The 18,915-nt window shown below is 37.7% G+C and overlaps 1 protein-coding gene across 2 annotated transcripts in view; it reads left to right on the top strand.

Moving 5' to 3' along the window:
- The window catches only part of LOC110308193 (sodium channel protein type 1 subunit alpha), a 153,082-nt gene that overhangs the window by 91,053 nt on the left and 43,114 nt on the right, over positions 1 to 18,915 (top strand). Inside the window, exons 3-14 of one of the 2 annotated variants that reach the window (XM_021180584.2) lie at positions 2,511 to 2,629; positions 4,969 to 5,058; positions 6,159 to 6,287; positions 8,130 to 8,221; positions 8,918 to 9,187; positions 11,115 to 11,178; positions 11,663 to 11,804; positions 12,352 to 12,558; positions 14,024 to 14,308; positions 15,257 to 15,637; positions 16,767 to 16,899; positions 17,712 to 17,950. In XM_021180584.2, coding sequence (XP_021036243.1) covers positions 2,511 to 2,629; positions 4,969 to 5,058; positions 6,159 to 6,287; positions 8,130 to 8,221; positions 8,918 to 9,187; positions 11,115 to 11,178; positions 11,663 to 11,804; positions 12,352 to 12,558; positions 14,024 to 14,308; positions 15,257 to 15,637; positions 16,767 to 16,899; positions 17,712 to 17,950 — 2,151 coding nt within the window. The remainder of the gene's footprint in view (positions 1 to 2,510; positions 2,630 to 4,968; positions 5,059 to 6,158; positions 6,288 to 8,129; positions 8,222 to 8,917; positions 9,188 to 11,114; positions 11,179 to 11,662; positions 11,805 to 12,351; positions 12,559 to 14,023; positions 14,309 to 15,256; positions 15,638 to 16,766; positions 16,900 to 17,711; positions 17,951 to 18,915) is intronic. The other variant, XM_021180599.1, reaches the window with a different exon arrangement.

Below are 18,915 nucleotides of genomic sequence, written 5' to 3'. Positions count from 1 at the left end.
AGAGATAGAGAGAGACAGAGAGAACACAAACTGAGAATGGTACGGACTTTTGAAACCTCAAAACCTACATCTGTTAACACATGAACTCCAACAAAGTCCTTCCCAAACAGCTTTGACATCTGAGGCCCATATATTGAAATACACATGCCTACTGGGGTTATTCTCATTCAAACCACCACAGCTTCCTTTACTCATCATTTAAATAGAAGGTGGCCAAGGAACCTGTGTCATTGCAATTCTGAGTATAGCCAGTTTCCATGGGATGAGCCTGGGAATTTCTCTGCCCACTGAACTACTATTGACCCTCCCAAGACTCATCCTCCAGGCTGTGAAAGATGCCACAGTAAGCCTGAAACTCATTTGTCATCTCTATCACCATAGTCATTTCAAAATTGGTCTATAGTAATATATGAGATGAGATTCTTAAGTGAAGAGTATAGATTCTTTCTAGTTACATTTTTTTAACTACAGTTCCTACTCTAGCCCCCAATATTTCTATCACATTTGACTGGCTGTGTTTCTGGATAAGGAGGTATAAGCAAGAGCTTTGAAAAAATCATTGGTCCTAAGCTTTGCTCGTTCTGTGTCCTTGGATGCTCACTTCCTTAAGGCAAGGGCATTTCCCTTACCCAAGTCCATTCATGTTTTATGATGCTTTCACAAGGTCGTTTAGGGACAAAAATATTGAATGATTCAGAGAGAATAACAGGGACTATGTACCAACCACAAGCGATTGTCCCTGGAGTGTGTTTCTCCCTCACAGACATCTTAAGGTAGTCTCCCTTGTGCTGGATGCACCCATTCAGTGATGATTAGACATGTGGTCAAAGGTCAGGCTTAGAGAAGCAGCACTTTTCCCACCCAGTTCATGTGGTGGTCTCTGTTTATCTATGACACAGTGACATTAATTGCTAAGTAACTGAAATGAAATGGGATAGCCCAGCCTACAGTCTCTTGTTTTATTTTATCATCATTTTCAGCAGACTCAAAATTGCATTACAACTTTCTAAACACAGGCTTTACTCTCAGTAGTTGGAATTTTGTGTGTGTGTGTGTGTGTGTGTGTGTGTGTGTGTGTGTGTGTCACAGCGGAGAAGACTAACAGATCCCCACCGATTAGGGGATATTTTCATAGTACATTTAGAGCTTTTCTGTTTGAATCCCAGAGAGAAAGGGCTATTTTCAAACAGAAACTCTGTGTTCAAGGATTGCTCCATTTGAAAATTTCAAGGTCAAAGTGAAAAATAAAATGAAAATATGTTAGTGACCTAAAGTTTAAATGTGAAGAAGAAATGCTATCAAAAAAATGCTCAGGAGAAAACAAACGGCACATTATAGAGTGTGCTAATCATAGCAGGGTCCATAGAGCTATGCATCAAAAGGCTAAAACATGGGAGTTTTAAGGAATAGATTCATAAACATTTTAAAAGCTGTGCTGGGGACAGCATTCGGTGGTGGATCCCTTGTATAACACTCTGGGTTGGTTATAGATTATACACACATGTGCACACATACCCTGTGCTGGGAGCATGACCCTATGGTAAAACACTTGCTTAGCATGCAGGAGGCCTTAATTGCATTCCCCATACTTAGGAATTAGAATAGAGTAACTAAAAAAAAAAAAAGATAAATTCAAACCTTAGCATTCTCTCTGTTTAGTGTGTTATTCACAGAGATGTCAGCTTCATCCATCTCGGCATAGTCTGAGTATCAGTAAATGACTTAGAAGAACTGTGTCAGACTAAGCCGTGTTGCATGGTGAGTCTTTTCCCTCTGCACACTGATCTTTGCTGTGTAGTAAGTCTGACTCTTGTCGTAGATGCTCTTCATGTTTATGGGTCCTGAGTTCTCCAGGGGCCTTGAGCTTTTCCTCCATGCAGGAGAGAGTCAATTGGGATTAGAAACTAAGTGTCAGCTACCTCAGGAATCCCAATACAGAATTTAGCACTCCTGGTCAACAAGATACTCTCCAGGGAGCCTGTCCTGCAGAAATCAATGACTGGATGATATCCATCCAATCGGTGTGGGCTAGATGGAAGCTGCTTTTGTTCTCTATTACCAGCGGAGCGATGATGTTTATTTTATAAGCACGGGTAGTGAAGGAATATTTATTTTTAAAACATTCGGTTCTGTTGAATGATTTTGCATTCTGCAGGATTCATTTTCCCGATACTTCATCTAGGCAAACAAATCATTATGAGAAGGAATTCTTGTGAATGTTAGGATGAAAATGAAATGTGTCCCCATTTCAAACTTTGGCTTAAGTAAGACACTTAAAATATTAAGGAAATAAAGACATTCTTGTGCACAAACTCAGGTAAGTGGTTGGTGGAAGGTAAGAGCCACTGTAGGCTTCATCTCTGAGACATAAGTGATCCAGAGAGAGCTGGTGTTCATGGTAACAGATCAAAAGTGATTGTCCTGGGTGTCCGAACTGGAATTATTCACTGTAACCCTATTGGAAAATAGAAAGTCGATTTTATACTTATGTGTTTATTCCTATTTTACAGACTTTTATAGTATTGAATAAAGGGAAGGCCATCTTCCGGTTCAGTGCCACTTCCGCCCTGTACATTTTAACACCCTTCAATCCTCTTAGGAAAATAGCTATTAAGATTTTGGTACACTCATATCCTTTTGCAAGTGGTTGGTGTTAACTGTTTGTATTCGTTGTGTTTTCTATGTATTCTTAAGTTTAAAAAAATGTGCATATACTCTACAGCTTTCATCTAATATCTTTTGTTGGTCAAGGAAATCTCTTTTTGTTTTTGTAGTGCTGAGAATTAAACCAGGGGCCTCAGAAATGTCAGGGAAACACTCTACCATTAAGGCACCCCTTCAGCCCTGAACCCCAGTCTACATTCCAGGATCCCAGCCAGGGAACGATGCCAGCCACAGTAGATGGGTCTTTCCATCTGAATTAACAAGGCAGTCACAATAATTCCCCAGAGACATGCAGTGAGGCTTGTCTCCTAGAGGATTCTAGATTCTGTCAGATTGACAACTAACACTAGCTTGCATATACATATTGAATCCCCTATGTTTTGTGCAAGATCGCCATGTTTCTTGTCACCATCTTTGTACAGAGTTGCATAAAATTTTCAGTAAAATTAATCACACAAAAAAACTATTTTCAAAGTAAAAAACAGATTAGACACAGATATGATGTATGCCATTTTAAAGATCTTTGGGGGGATCATGTAAGCTTATAAGAATCTCAAAGCACTTCAGGCTTAGCTAGGTAGTCAACTTTTCTGATCAGCTTTATGAAGTTGGCTGAATATTAGATTTAAGCCACAGAATATATGAGTCTGTTGTATAGCATTGTCTCTTTAGTGCAGATTCAGGAGAGAAGCTAAAACTGTTCTAAAAGGTTGAAGGGAGTTTGCCTCTGTGGTTGCCTCTGGGTTTAAAGGTTTCTGCAACTCAGTTCTGGTGTGGATATTGATCAGTGAAAACCTTCATTTATGACTGAGTCTCTTTTGGTGGCCTTGGTCACAATTAGTATAAAAATACTATTCTAAGTATCATAAGGTCATACTAGCAAGTTTTTTTTTAAATCCTAAATTCTAAAATCTGAAGAGTTGTTCAAGCACAAGGATCTGGGTTTGATTTGTTCCCTGGCACTACAAAAACAATGACTAAACAAGAAACGTTCATTTAAAAAAACAAAAACAAACAAACAAAAAAAAACAGCACTACACCAACAAAAGGAGATACAAAACAAAACAAGAAAGTAAAATAATAACTAACAAAAACAATAAAAACAACAACAAAAAATAAAGGTCCTTCTTTTTTTAGTCCAGTTGATCACAAGTAAATCTTAATCCTGTTAATAGTCTATCATCGATCACTAAAGATGTACCTTATAAAAAGTGCTTATGCTCACTCAAAAGCTTTTCCATCTTAGTTTGTATTTCTAGTGCCATCATGTGGTCATTTGATGAAATCTTTCCCTACACCTAATGGAAATGTTTTGTGTGGTCAATCGAGCTTAGTAGAAAGAGTACCTGCTACTAAGACAGAAAACACGTGTTTTAAGATCCTGCGGACCATCTGTTTTCTCCAGGACGTAGCGGTTATTTCTGGCATTTCTAAAACACTTTTTACAGCCATTTTCAATGGCCCTATTACCTGTTCTTCCTCTGACCTACCACTCAGTGCATACACGTATTTCCAGCCGCATTTCTTCCGAGCATTTCATATGCACTGATTACTTTAATCTACAAGACCAAACAACAAAGTCTGTCCAGCTTAACATCCGGGTGTTGGATGTAGGTGGAGCCAGAGGGTGGTTGAAGGCACAGAAAGGATAAGTGACCGATTGGCCCAAGAACAGGTGTCACTGTGGAATTTCAATTACATCCCAGTGGCAATGAGCCCTGACCTTCACGCATCTCCCCTTTCATCTTCTCATTCTGTTGTGCTTACATAAACTCACTCAAAACACTGCTACTTAGCACTCTGCACCACGCTCTGCTTTGACGGTGATGTCAAAATCCTATCCCATTAACGACGAGATCTCGGTATTGCAGAAATGCACCTTCCTGGACAATTTACTATTCTAATTGGGTAATTAATTCAAATCCATGCTTTCTGCTCAACAATGTTGCAAATAAATTTTAAATACAGTTTAAAAGAGAGAAATGCACTCCCCCCACCCCCCCTCCCCTCTTAGAAAAGCTCTTTGGGAGGTAATCATGCTGGCATAAAAACAACCGCAATAACAACTTGTATTCTTATGTCCTTCCATACTCTCATTTAATCTGAAATTATGGAGGTCACACTATGATGCATATTTAGCATCATATGAAATTTGAGTGAAATTTAAGGAGATTAGGTAGTATTTATGCACATGTTTACCCATGAGTCCTGTTGAACTGAGGTTTGGGTTTTTCAGTGTTACTTTGGTTTTTTTTAAATATAATGCATGAACTTTCTTTTGTATGTTCCTTAACACTAACCTACATTATTCAGCATGTTAATCATGTGCACTATTTTGACAAACTGTGTATTTATGACAATGAGTAACCCTCCTGACTGGACAAAGAATGTGGAGTAAGTTTATTTTAAATGTTTGCTCCTGTACATATATTTGAGATTTTTGAAACTATGTCTCAATGTAGCCTTTAAATTAAACTGGAGAACATGTGTGATAAAGTCATTTATAGATGCTGCTTTAAAATAAGACAACAGTCATTGGGTCCTAGGCTTGCTGGTGTCAGATCTAGGATTTCTCTTTACTCTTATAATTGATACAAAGTCTACTAGAAAACTTCAAGGGTTTTCTTTCTGGATCCAGTATTTGAAAAGAAAATTGATGGAAGTAACTACAGAAATATAGATAATATATGCTGGACATTTTATTCCAAATAACCTCCATATTAATTTGGCTAATTAAGAATCAAAATGATTAAGCTGTAACTGCTACATTAAGAACCACAGTGTAGGGGAATGCCAGGGCAAGAGGGTGTGGCTGGGTTGGTGAGCAGGGGGAGAGGGGAGGGGAGAGGGGATTTTCAGAGGGGAAAGCAGGAAAGTGGACAACATTTGGAATGTAAATAAAGTAAATATATAATAATAATAATAATAATAATAATAATAAAGAACCATATTGAGTATCTTGATCACTGGGATTTATCCAGGTTTATATCTATTTTAAGTATGAACATCAAGAACTTAACTAAAATTTCAGGATTATAAAACTTGGAAATTCAGTTTATGGAAGGCTAAACTGTCTACAGTGGAAATTCAGGAAGCGTTCTCAAAGGCTGGAAGCATTACTAATGACACTGGCCAGCTCTTGATGCCCCAGTGGAAGGAGAGGCAGTTACGTAACTGGAGCTCTGGATGTTCCAATCGCAGCTTTGGTGCCTGCCCACGTTCTGACACATAGAACTCTCTGGTTTCTGACCTTTCACCCCCACAGTGTTTCCCAAAGCCTCTTCTTCCAGTGCTTCTAAATGGAAGATCAGATTATGAAAACAAAAACAAAAACAAAAACATAAGAAACTATGTATGGGATGGATTCTGAAACTATTCAAGTTAACATGTTTCCTTTGTTGGTATCCATGTTTTCCCAGAACAAAATGCTAAGAAGCCGATGTACTCTGAATGAAATTACAAAGTCCTTAATTTATTTGGCTACTTGTTTCTAGGTACACCTTCACAGGAATATATACTTTTGAATCACTAATAAAAATTATTGCAAGGGGCTTCTGTTTAGAAGATTTTACTTTCCTTCGCGACCCATGGAACTGGCTGGACTTCACTGTCATTACATTCGCGTAAGTGCCTTCTCTTTTGGAAACCTGAGAGAAGACAGTTTGGTTTGCTGTCTATGCTCAGGTTTTTAAACAACATGCTCGAATGGTAAAACATCCTGGCATGATTTGGGCACCTGAACTCCATGTCTTAACATTTACCTCAAAGGGTAAACTCATTCCACTTCTCCATAAGAATAGTAATAGCAATTTTAATAACACTTAAAACATATCAGAAAATTTTGTAGCCAGGCAGGCGTGGCACACACCTTTAATCCCAGCACTTGGGAAGCAGAGGCAGGTGAATTTCAAAGTTCAAGGTCAGCCTGGTCTACAGAGTGAGTTCCAGGACAGCCAGGGCTATAGAGAGAAATCCTGTCTCACCCCCCTACCCCCCTAAAAAAAGAAAGAAAATATTGTATATTCTGGTCTCCTCACACAAATACTTGTAATATTGAAGCATAACTTATTTATATCCTGAGCTGGAGGATGGTTTTGAAAGTTCACACAGCAAAATTTGCACTGGTCCCACAAACTTGCACTGATCTTTCATAGTCCTGTTGTGCCTCATCCCATGGCTTCTTTTGTTACCTTTATAGAATAGTAGAAAGCAGGTAGCCATGCTGGAAATAAGATCATAAGATGAAAAAGACATTTGATACATTATAAATCAAATAAGTGGTTATTTCTTGAACAGACATACCTTGTCTCTATTTCCCTTCTGACTCAATTTGTATTTCTCTCTCTCTCTCTCTCTCTCTCTCTCTCTCTCTCTCTCTCTCTCTCTCTCTCTCTCCCTTCCCTCCCTCCTTCCCTCCCTCTCTTGTTTTTAGGCTCTTCTTTATTTTACTCAACACAAACCTTTTCAATATACACTGACTTGTATATTCAGTCCCTACTTTCCTGTCCTCTCCCTTTTGCTAGTGATAAATCACGCCCCTCCACACCAGGAAGATGAAAATAATGGGTAGCTATTCAAGAATAGCCAAAAGTAGGTATGGAGGACAGTGGATTAATACCACTTATCCCATCTGGGTAGCTGACTTTCTGGGCATCAGCAGGAGTGAAGGGATACATAGGACAGGAGATGGTACTGATAGGCTCCAACGTGCAAATACTGGATGTCTGACCTTAACTGTATAACTTTATATCTGATTGGAATATGAAAGGTTCCCATGCTTTTCAGCCACAACTTTCAGGACAGTATTTGAGACTTCTCACTCTTGAGACTAAAATAGAAGTGATGACAGAGCAGCCTTGGGCCATGTAAGATGCTATTGTTAATTTATTTGTCCAACTTCTATTCAAACGTTATTTTAGGAAATGTGAGTCTTGAATAGTGGGGCAAGAGGCAATCTATTATAATCGATAGTTTCTGTTGGATGATTTCCTATATCATTTCTTTTCTAGCTGAAACCCTAGCCTGTGGCTTTGGTTCCAGTTAACTAATTAATTTAATTAATTTTCCCAGTTCACATATAGTGTTTCTACCTTGCCTACCAAATGGCATCAAGATTGTATATTTTATGAAATTTAGATTTAGTTGTGGTGTTTATCATGAAAATAAGACTACATTGATGAAGTCTAAATTTTAATTTGCAACTTACACTATTTAAAAACAGCAAAGATCTTCATAAAATATCAGATAAATGCTAGTGTCTTTTCAATCTTAAATAATTTACAGGTAAGTAACAAAGTTTGTATACCTAGGTAATTTTTAGCTCTTCACACATTTAGAGGATTGCGTCTAAAGACCATGCCCACATTTCTAATTAGAAGTCATTACTATAAAGCATAAGATATTTGTACCTACAAATCTTTCTTTGCTTCCTGTTATTGTGTCTGTGTGTGAACTCCTCATTACAGATATGTGACGGAGTTTGTGGACCTGGGCAATGTCTCAGCATTGCGAACATTCAGAGTTCTTCGAGCATTGAAAACTATTTCAGTAATTCCAGGTGAGAGCTATATGAAAGCATGTAGGTTAATCAGTGAGTTAACTCTGAGACTTTTTCAACTGAGCCTCCTTGCTTGCCACTCATCATTACAGAAAGCCAAGAATCATAAGACGGAGTCCTTCCTATAAGATTACTCTCTCTGGAGGTTTTATCAATGTTTGTATTTAATTTGTGGACATTCTGATATTCAACCCAACCAATTTCTACTATAAAATGTATCTTTGTGCCGGGCAGTGGTGGTGCACACCTTTAATCCCAGCACTTGGAAGGCAGAGGCAGGCAGATTTCTGAATTTGAGGCCAGCATGGTCTACAGAGTGAGTTCCAGGACAGCCAGGGCTACACAGAGAAACCCTGTCTCAAAAAAAAAAAAGTATTTTTGTAATGTCAATGTGATACAGAATTTGTTCCCTATTATATGTATAAATTTTTAATTTTTATTCATTATACCCATTGATGCCTGTGCAAAAACAATCCCATTCATTGTTAACAAAAGACCAATTATAAGACATAAAGAATAACCTACAACAGCATGAATGGTATGTTCTTAAATGAAGCTACACTCTAGAACTTTTTATAGGAAAATGTCCCTGCCATGGGACATTTTGGGACTTACATGTTTATTCAGTGTCTCCAAGAGAATTGTGTGAAGGACTTATTTAATATTTCAGATGCCTGATACGCTTCTTTCTCTCAGGCCTGAAGACCATCGTGGGGGCCCTGATCCAGTCAGTGAAGAAGCTGTCTGACGTCATGATACTCACTGTGTTCTGTCTCAGCGTCTTTGCTCTCATCGGGCTGCAGCTCTTCATGGGCAACCTGAGGAATAAATGTGTACAGTGGCCTCCCACCAATGCTTCCCTTGAGGAACATAGCATAGAGAAGAATATAACTATGGATTACAACGGCACACTTGTAAATGAAACCGTGTTCGAATTTGACTGGAAATCATACATTCAAGACTCAAGTAAGAACCATCAATATGTGTACTTATCCTTTCATAGTCTGCCTGCTTCCTGTCTAGTCACAGACTAAAGACGATCACAAGGATGTTGTAGTCACTTAGAAAATTATCTGATGTAAATTTTGAAAATATTTACACACGTTATTTGACTTTTTTTATTATTCTTTAATCTTTCTTTACTTTAATTTTTCAGTCATTACCTACTTCCAGTCTGTGCTCTGACTGTTCCTCATCCCATACCTCCTCCCTCCTACCCCATTTCCAAGAGGATGTCCCCAGACCCCACCCCACCAAACACCCCCACTCCCTGTGATCTCAAGTCTCTCAAGGGTTAAGTTTATCTTCTCAGACTTGGCAGTCTTCTGCTGTATATGTGTCAGGGGGCTCATATCAGCTGGTGTATGCTGCCTGGTTGGTGGCTCAGTGTCTGAGAGATCTCAGGGATCCAGGTTAGTTGAGACTGCTGGTCTTCCTATGGGGTAGTCATCCTCCTCAGCTTCTTCCAGCCTTTCCCTAATTCAACTGCAGGAGTTCCTGGCTTCTGTCCATTGGTTGGGTGTAAGTATCTGCATCTGGCTCTTTCAGCTACTTGTTGGGCCTCTCGGATTGCAGCCATGCTAGGCTCCTGTCCATAAGCACACCATATCATCAGTAATAGTATCAGGCCTTGGAGTCTCCCCTTGGGCTGAATCCCCAATTAGTCTGATCACTGGACCTCCCTTCCCTCAGTCTCTTCTCCATTTTAGTTCCTGCAGTCCTTTTAAACAGAAACAATTCTGGGTCAGAGTTTTTGACTTTGGGATGGCAACCCCATTCCTCCACTTGATGTCCTGTCTTTCTACTGGAGGTGGGCTCTACAAGTTCCTTCTACCCACTGTTGGGCATTTCACCTAAGGTCCCTCCCCCTGAGTGTCTCTCACCTCCCTGGTCTCTGGTACATTCTAGAGGGTCACCCCACCTTTTACCTCCTGAGGTGGCCTGTTTCCATTCTCCTTTTCTGTCATTCCTATCTACTCATTTCACTTCTTGAAAGGATACAAAATCCCAACTAAGTTATAGGGGGATAATGAACTTCGCTTTATTTCTAATACTGCTAATACTTTTTGAATGAGTAGTTGCAATGGGATAATGGGTTTTCTGAGGATACTGTGTGAGCATACAATCTACTGGACACAACACGAGGTTGTTTCTTCCTTGTCAATCTTTGATGGAAAGGAAATGGATGGCCAAGGAAAGTCTTGGCTCCTCTAGTAGTGAAATATGTGGACTCTTGAGAACTAGGGAACACTGATAAGATTTGATGTTCACCTACTCAAATTGTTTTAACTTTAATGTTTAAGATGTTCTACACTTTTCATTAATTTGTAAGAAATATTATTTGTTTTATATTCAATTCTAAAATATTTCATTTCATTAAAATATTCAGATAGTTGATACTATTTATGAGTCTACTGACATATATTCTATGAACTGAAAAATGTAAGTTATAATTAATTTGAAAATTTTAACAGGAATTGAAAATATGAAAATGGAACAAGAAAATATATCATTTTTTCTTTTGAAATATGTAGTTATTTTTGAGATACCCATCATTCTCATCTTCTTTGGATGATGAACTTTTTCTTTATTTTACAAAAGTAATAGAAAATACTGATACCTTTTCATAAATGTTCCATAAGTACCCATGGTTGTCACGAACATTCCATTAATAATGAAAAGAAAAAAACATCCTACAGTTGATTATCGATACCTTTAATTTAATAACAGAATTTGAAGGAACAAAAGGAAAAAACTCATGTGTTTAAGTGGATGATAAGATACTTGTAAACTCACTTAGTGAACCAAAAAGTAAGACCTGACTTTCCTACTCTCCTTTTAATGTGTTTCACAATGCAAGTGTGTATCACGTGGCTTTCTTTTTTTCAAACAGGATATCATTATTTCCTGGAGGGTGTTTTAGATGCACTGCTGTGTGGAAATAGCTCTGATGCAGGGTAAGCTGATCACGTATGTGAGATGTGAGTATGTGTAGTATGTCCCCATACATATGTGTGTATATGGATGTGTATGTGTGTATCTTTGGCTCTAGAAATTGACTGATAACAGCAACTAACTTTATGCATACTAATTGTCAGTAACTATGATATAAATAAAACAAGAAATTATCTAAATATTAAAGTTTCATCTGTAAAGCAAGAAGCAATACTTTGCTCTGTAATGCTATTTTCTTGATGTACGTATACAGCTATGAATCACCTTTAGAGACTTCACAGTGAGGGAAAAGGGTTACTTAGCAATATCAATACCTTGCAGCTAATAAGATACTATGGAGTCAAAGGTGGGAAATGTATCAGCAATTTGGATTCCACACACTTGTGTCCTTTAAGTAGTGACTAGATTATTTTGTAAGTGTGGGCTTCTACCAGAGTAAGAAGACAGCAGAATGTCTTGTCATACTTTCTTTTTCCCCATTTGCAGCCAATGTCCAGAAGGATATATGTGTGTAAAAGCTGGTAGAAACCCTAATTATGGTTACACAAGCTTTGATACCTTCAGTTGGGCATTTTTGTCCCTGTTTCGACTGATGACTCAGGACTTCTGGGAAAATCTATACCAACTGGTGAGAATCTGAAAATTTAAGTAAAAGCGTGTAAGAACACAAACCGAGTCATGAAACACAACCCGCAGCATGATACAGTAGAGAAAGAATGACTCGGACTCCTCTCTCCCATTGATTACAATATGCATTAAATGGAGTAACGCCAAGGAGAGTAATTCTGTTCTGTTTCGCCATGCCTTGAATTCTATTTCTCATTCCTCTTAGATACAATTTCTCCTAAGCAAAAGCCAAGTCTTCCCTCTGCCCTGTCCCCCACTCAAGTATTACCTTTTCCATTGGTCTCTTTAATTTCCATGAAAGGCTCAGCTTTTTCATGGTGGTCCCATTGCTTTCTATCAAGTGTTATTCCTGGTGAATCCAAGAATCTCTTACTATGACTATGAATGCTTATCTTAAAGAAGAAAGAAGAGATAGAGGTTAAAGAAATACTGACAAGACACAAATGTTAATTTTGTCAGAGTTCTGCCACATACACAAGTAAGTTAAAATGTGAAGTCACCCAATACTGACATAATTGTAAAAATAATTCTCATATTCTTGTTTCTAGACATTGCGTGCTGCTGGCAAAACCTACATGATATTTTTTGTGCTGGTCATTTTCTTGGGCTCATTCTACCTGATAAACTTGATCCTGGCTGTGGTAGCCATGGCCTATGAGGAACAGAATCAGGCCACACTGGAGGAGGCTGAACAGAAAGAGGCAGAATTTCAGCAGATGTTGGAGCAACTTAAGAAGCAGCAAGAGGCCGCACAGGTACTCAGCAGTTCAAGTAGGTCTTATCTCAGACCTTCATTTCTCTAGTCTTCTGGTGTCACCTCTTTCACTGCCATGTTACAAAGAGCTGTAATGAAACAAAAGGCAGAGTCATCTGACAGGATATGAGAAAGCTGAGCACATCAAACTCCAAGGACTTCTGTGTATGGGTCATCTCTTTAGATTGAATTGGCCTAGTCACATCACTAAGTTGTACAGAGCTGTTTTGCACTAGCTACAGAAGACGCTTCTTATGTTATTTTTATCACTTTAAATAGAATCAAGAAGAAAAGGGGAAATAGTAACTTTAGGGTTTTTTGGGTCCCTTCCCCCAAGTTAAAAATCTTTTACTCAAATATACTGGCATTAGAAAAAGTATCATAAGACAACAATCTTTTCTGACAAGCAAATTCATTAGTTGTCATATAAAGCCCATTTGGCCATTTCATTAAAGTAATTTCTTATTTTCTTTATTCAGAAATACAATGTCTTTAGGTGGGGTTGTTAAATTTCCTTTTAATAAAATGTTCTCTTGTGCAAAACCATCCACTAGGCAAAGAAGCATCATTAGCAATATGGAGTACTAAAAGAGGCTTACTGGACCTTCCCATGGCTTGTCAGTGTACCTGACTCACTGAATGAAAAAAAATGAATCCAATTGCCCACGATTCCTTGTGGTTTCTAAATGGGACATACGAATTCATTATGTGTATTTTCAAAAAGACTAATTAAACTCTATTTAAATCAAATTTTATTTGTAACCATCTTGACCAAAAAAAAAAGAGTTACTTCAAGCATGCTAATTTATCTGCTACAGTTCTAGATTAAGGGAATTGTGGGAAGAATGTTGACTAAGAAGTTCTAACTTCTTCATAACAGAACAAGCTGTGACCATGCAGCATCTTACCCCATAACTAGTAAGAGCCAACTTTGATATGAAGATAGTTGGGATGGCTTTTAGAGAACTGAACAACTTTTAACTTGCTTAGCAGAAAGCTCTCGACTCTCTCTCCTTTCTATAGATGACAGTATCAGGTGAGAGTGAGGAAGAAACTGTGATATGTTTCATAACGCTGATTATGTGGAACATCTCCACATATGTTGATACTATGTGGAAGGTATTGAACACTTTGATAAGCATGGAAACCTGAGAGGACCCCTGCTTACTACCTCATTACCAGCTTTGAGTAGAATCTTGAGTAATTCTTGACTGCCAATGAATCTTACAAATCTCTGTGGCATCAGACAAAGTTAATAAATGTTACCACAAGAAAAGTAGATTATTTCTAAAATTCATTACTAGTTAAAAAGAAAAAAAAAACTTCCCTTCATACCTGGAAAACATCTTCTAGATGTTTGTTTCAGTTAGCTTGCATTTTGGACATGATACACCAAACTTGAGCATCTTAAAGATTTAATGCAGTCGTCTCTTGCAACACACTGAATTGATTTCTCCTCTATTTAGCAGGCAGCGGCTGCAACAGCCTCAGAACATTCCAGGGAGCCCAGTGCAGCAGGCAGGCTCTCAGATAGCTCTTCAGAAGCCTCTAAGTTGAGTTCGAAGAGTGCTAAAGAAAGACGAAATCGGAGGAAAAAAAGGAAACAGAAAGAGCAGTCTGGAGGAGAAGAGAAAGATGATGATGAATTCCACAAGTCTGAGTCTGAAGACAGCATCAGGAGGAAGGGATTTCGCTTCTCCATAGAAGGGAATAGACTGACATATGAAAAGAGGTACTCTTCCCCGCATCAGGTACGCACTGCAGAGTTCTTGGATGCACCGATGAGAGGGAGCCATCTGAGAGCGAATTTAAATAGATGGACGGGTTTTCATCAACCAAATTGACTACTGTTGCATTACACTTAAAACTGTTTTTTTTCCCTCCATGTAGTTATGGGAAAGTTTTACTTCCCATCCACATATATGCAAATCTACTCTTAGGTGCTTTTGAAATAACACAGGGTTGGAAGACAGGAGAACTGGCTTTTCATGTTAAATGTGCCTTCTGGTAATTGTAATGACATTTAATCTTGTGGCTATTCTAACCACATCAACAAAATGTAGACTAGGGGTTAGCTACTCAGAAATGTACCTTTGGTTAATTTAAGGCACCATGTTGGTTGTTATCCCATAACTTCTTTATCAATTATGCGATGAACTTTGAAAATATTAGCCATGATAAACTTTATAGGAAAGTGCATCATTCAGAATTTCGGAATTTTTACTTTATGGTTCTACAAGTAATCTGTTTTACAGATGTGTCAAAAAAAAAGTAACATGGTTTTAGGAAACTGAACTAAAATAGTCTGTGAAAACTATTGTTGGAATTATCCAAAAGGAGAGAGAAATTAAAAACCGTTGCTGTCTTGCTGCCCATGTTCATTGTAGGTGGATACATACATAGAGAGATTGTTAAGGATGTCTCTGTTTAAATTTGAGACATAGTGGCTGGGTATTTTTTTCTCCCATTACTTTTAGGCTGCATTCCAGCTATCTGTTATTTAATATCAATGGCTGGAAGCCATACTGTACAGAACTAATTTAATCTCATCTGAATGCCAATAAATTATATTAATCAGAAGGGATGTGCTACCCTCTCTAAAATAACAATGAAATATTCTTCAACTTAAACTTGCAAAACTATTTCAACAGGCTGTTCTAATGTAATTTTACTTTTTGTCATGTGTTTCAAATTTTCAGTCTCTGTTAAGCATTCGTGGTTCCCTGTTCTCCCCAAGACGCAATAGCAGAACAAGCCTTTTCAGCTTTAGAGGGCGAGCCAAGGATGTGGGGTCTGAGAATGACTTTGCTGATGATGAACACAGCACCTTTGAGGATAATGAGAGCCGTAGAGACTCATTGTTCGTTCCCCGAAGACACGGAGAGAGGCGCAACAGTAACCTGAGCCAGACCAGCAGGTCCTCCCGAATGCTGGCGGTGTTTCCAGCCAATGGGAAGATGCACAGCACAGTGGATTGCAATGGTGTGGTTTCCTTGGTTGGTGGACCCTCAGTTCCCACATCGCCAGTTGGACAGCTTCTGCCAGAGGTGATAATAGATAAGCCAGCTACTGATGACAATGTAAGAAAGTTTTACATAGTTCAGGCATGGCTGGCCTATGATTGCTGCACCAGCCAGTGTTTCTACACAATGGAACTCTTGAGAATGATTCCTGGTTGGTCGAGCTGAGAATGCACCTGCATCTTGTAGCACCTTTAATAGACTAACCAGCTAAATGTTAGCGCCTCGGCACTCCTTGCACAAACCTGAATGCATTACCTACTGTATATGCTAAGGATTAATTGAACAATAATTACTTCCTTGGATGATTTGCTATGTACCCATACCGAATTTACATACGAAGACATCACCCCTAGTGCCCTATTATTATAAGATTAAATGAATGACTTTTTAGTGTAAAGGGTGTATAGTAAATCTTCCCACTAAACTCTCACAGTTTATCTGGGCTTTAGTTCAGATTTTCAAAAACACTGTGCTTAGATAGCTTCATCATTACCTACATTTTCTAAGGTTCATATTTATCTCACTAAGAAAAAAATGCTGATATAGGTATTCACAAAACCAATCTACACAGAGACACCAATAAATTATTAATCCAGATAAAATAATTGGAAATATATCAGCATGACGAGGCATGACTCGGTGTAAATCAGATGACTTATTGCTTTGGTACCCTGGATGAAACTGCTGCCCCTGCATCACATGTATGGATCAGCATATACTTTATAATAAATGGGCTTATGTCTTATGCTTAGAAAATGAGATGACAGCTAAGTATGTTATGGTCTTCTGTATTTTCTTAAAATTAAACAGCTACTTTCTCGAAAGTGAAAAATGACCTGACCATATATAAGATTTTAAGGCATTAAGATTTAACAGTGTGTTCATTAATTGAAAACAAGCTATACATGCCTATGCAAAGCTTTACTAACTATATTTTGATCACATCCTATTTCATAAGAGTATAAAATCAAGGAGGAGTCAAAATTTTATATTTTCCTTTATGACTACATGGAACCAACAGTTTGAATATTCCAGGTTAATGATCCAATAAGTCACCAGTATCTGCCATTGGCCATCAAAGATAAAGACGCATGATGCATGTGTTTCATGGAAATCACTGTCTCCATTTGTTTCTGCGCTGTATTGCTCAAGCTAGTCATGTAATGCCTTAGCATTTGCTTTGCAGGGAACAACCACTGAAACTGAGATGAGAAAGAGGAGGTCGAGCTCTTTCCATGTTTCCATGGACTTTCTAGAAGATCCTTCCCAGAGGCAAAGGGCAATGAGCATAGCCAGCATCTTAACAAATACAGTAGAAGGTTGGTAACAAACCCTACCTCCCTCAGTTCAGCCATCTTGCAATATCTTGTTGGAGTCAACTATCTCTACTTATGTGTTGGCAAGTACACTCTATGAGCAAAAGTAAAAGGAACAGTCCTACTACTAAATGGCTGGTGATGTATTCTGAAAGTATTGCATACTAAATTCAATGTTCTAAATTTCTAAACTTTTAATGTCTTAATAAGTATGTGGGAACAGCTAGAGGTTTCTAATCCATTAGTCACAAATCCGTTGTTGTAATGTGCTTCAAACTTCAGCAGCATGACCCCTTACATTATGATCTGAAATAATTTTAAGACTGGAGAAAAGAATAAGTCACTTTCACAAAATCAAAGCATAAAGAATGATTTCTTTATATATTACACTAATCCTTGTCCTAAATCTTAAAATTGTGTAGCCTATCAGTAACATGAAATTTTACAGAGTGAATAGTTCAAGGCTATGTTCCCATGGAACCTTTGTCTATATGCCCAATCACTGTACTAGAGGCCAAGTGTTAAGCAACACTGTCTATGCAAAAACAAAACAAAAAGATTTCTTTCCTATGTACATGACTGATGATACTGTACCATTTTATCAAGTAATTATCTTTGCAGCAAAGAGAAATATGTTTGCTACTGAGAGCATGTTTATTGGATCTAAAATAAATTTGTAAATCAGTAATCAGTCAGTAATGATGTTCTTTCAGAATCTAAGGCCATGATCTTCTTTAAATGATAGAATCACTGTGTCCTAGCTCTAGATGGTTCAAATAATTGGTTATTGTTTCTTCTATTTTTTCTAAATCTAGAACTAGAAGAATCCAGGCAGAAATGTCCACCCTGTTGGTATAAATTTTCCAACATATTCTTAATTTGGGACTGTTCTCCATATTGGCTGAAAGTTAAACATATTGTCAACCTGGTGGTGATGGACCCATTTGTTGATCTGGCCATTACTATCTGCATTGTGTTAAATACGCTCTTCATGGCTATGGAGCACTACCCCATGACTGAACATTTCAACCATGTTCTTACAGTGGGAAACTTGGTAAGTGTGCAAGAAGGTAAATAAATGAGCTTGGTCTTCAATTTTTCTGCTTAAGAAACTGTTTATTATGTTCAATAATTTATTAGCACTCTTTCAACCACAATTCCTGCATCCCTAAGGCAATAATATCCAGATGGGTACACACTGCCTTTTGCAAAATAATGGCCTTTAATGTCTGTGCAAAAACTGAGAAATAGAACATAGAGCTGTAATAATAATTAAAAAGTCACTAATGGTCTTCTTTCAGAATCTAAGGCCATGTTCTTATTTAAATGATAAGATCACTGTGTCTTAGCTCCAGATGGTTCAAATAAGGTCATGAATTCTCTTCCTTATATGCTCTTTCAAAGAATGATAACACAAAAGTGTCGCCATCTTTTTTTCTTTCCAGGGTCGAGGGAGTCTAAGTTCTGTTCTAGATACAGATCATGAAATATTGACAGTACCTAGTGCATTTTGTACATCATATGATTAGTAAGCCCATTTTTAGTGAAAGTTTTGACAATACTCTCCATTTTTTACTTTGAAGCATAAATTATTAAAATGTTGTCCAGCAGACTCAACTTAGAAGTCTCAGGTTTTTATTTGAAGAAAGAACTATCTAAAGTATAACATGCATTCTATCTAATATCTAGGAGAATGTTTAGGATTTTGCTGGTATAGACAATGTAAATATGCATATGCTATAGTGGATTTATATTTTTAAATCTTTACTATTTAGATTCTGGAAACATACTTTTAGTGCATGTGACTAATATTAATGATAGTGATGAGAATAATGTAAGAGACACATGATTTGAAGGGAATAATGATAAACTTACAAATAAAATGTTTTTGGGTAAAATCTTGTCTAGGTGACATGAGGTCTGGAAGTTGGTTAATAATAGATGGGCATTTTTTTTAACTTTATTTTTAATTAGGTAATTTCCTCAATTACATTTGCAATGCTATCCAAAAAGTCCCCA

The sequence above is a fragment of the Mus caroli genome, chromosome 2 (genome assembly GCF_900094665.2).
Source record: "Mus caroli chromosome 2, CAROLI_EIJ_v1.1, whole genome shotgun sequence".
NCBI classification, from domain to species: Eukaryota; Metazoa; Chordata; class Mammalia; order Rodentia; family Muridae; genus Mus; species Mus caroli.
This window is presented reverse-complemented; position numbering and strand designations above follow the sequence as displayed.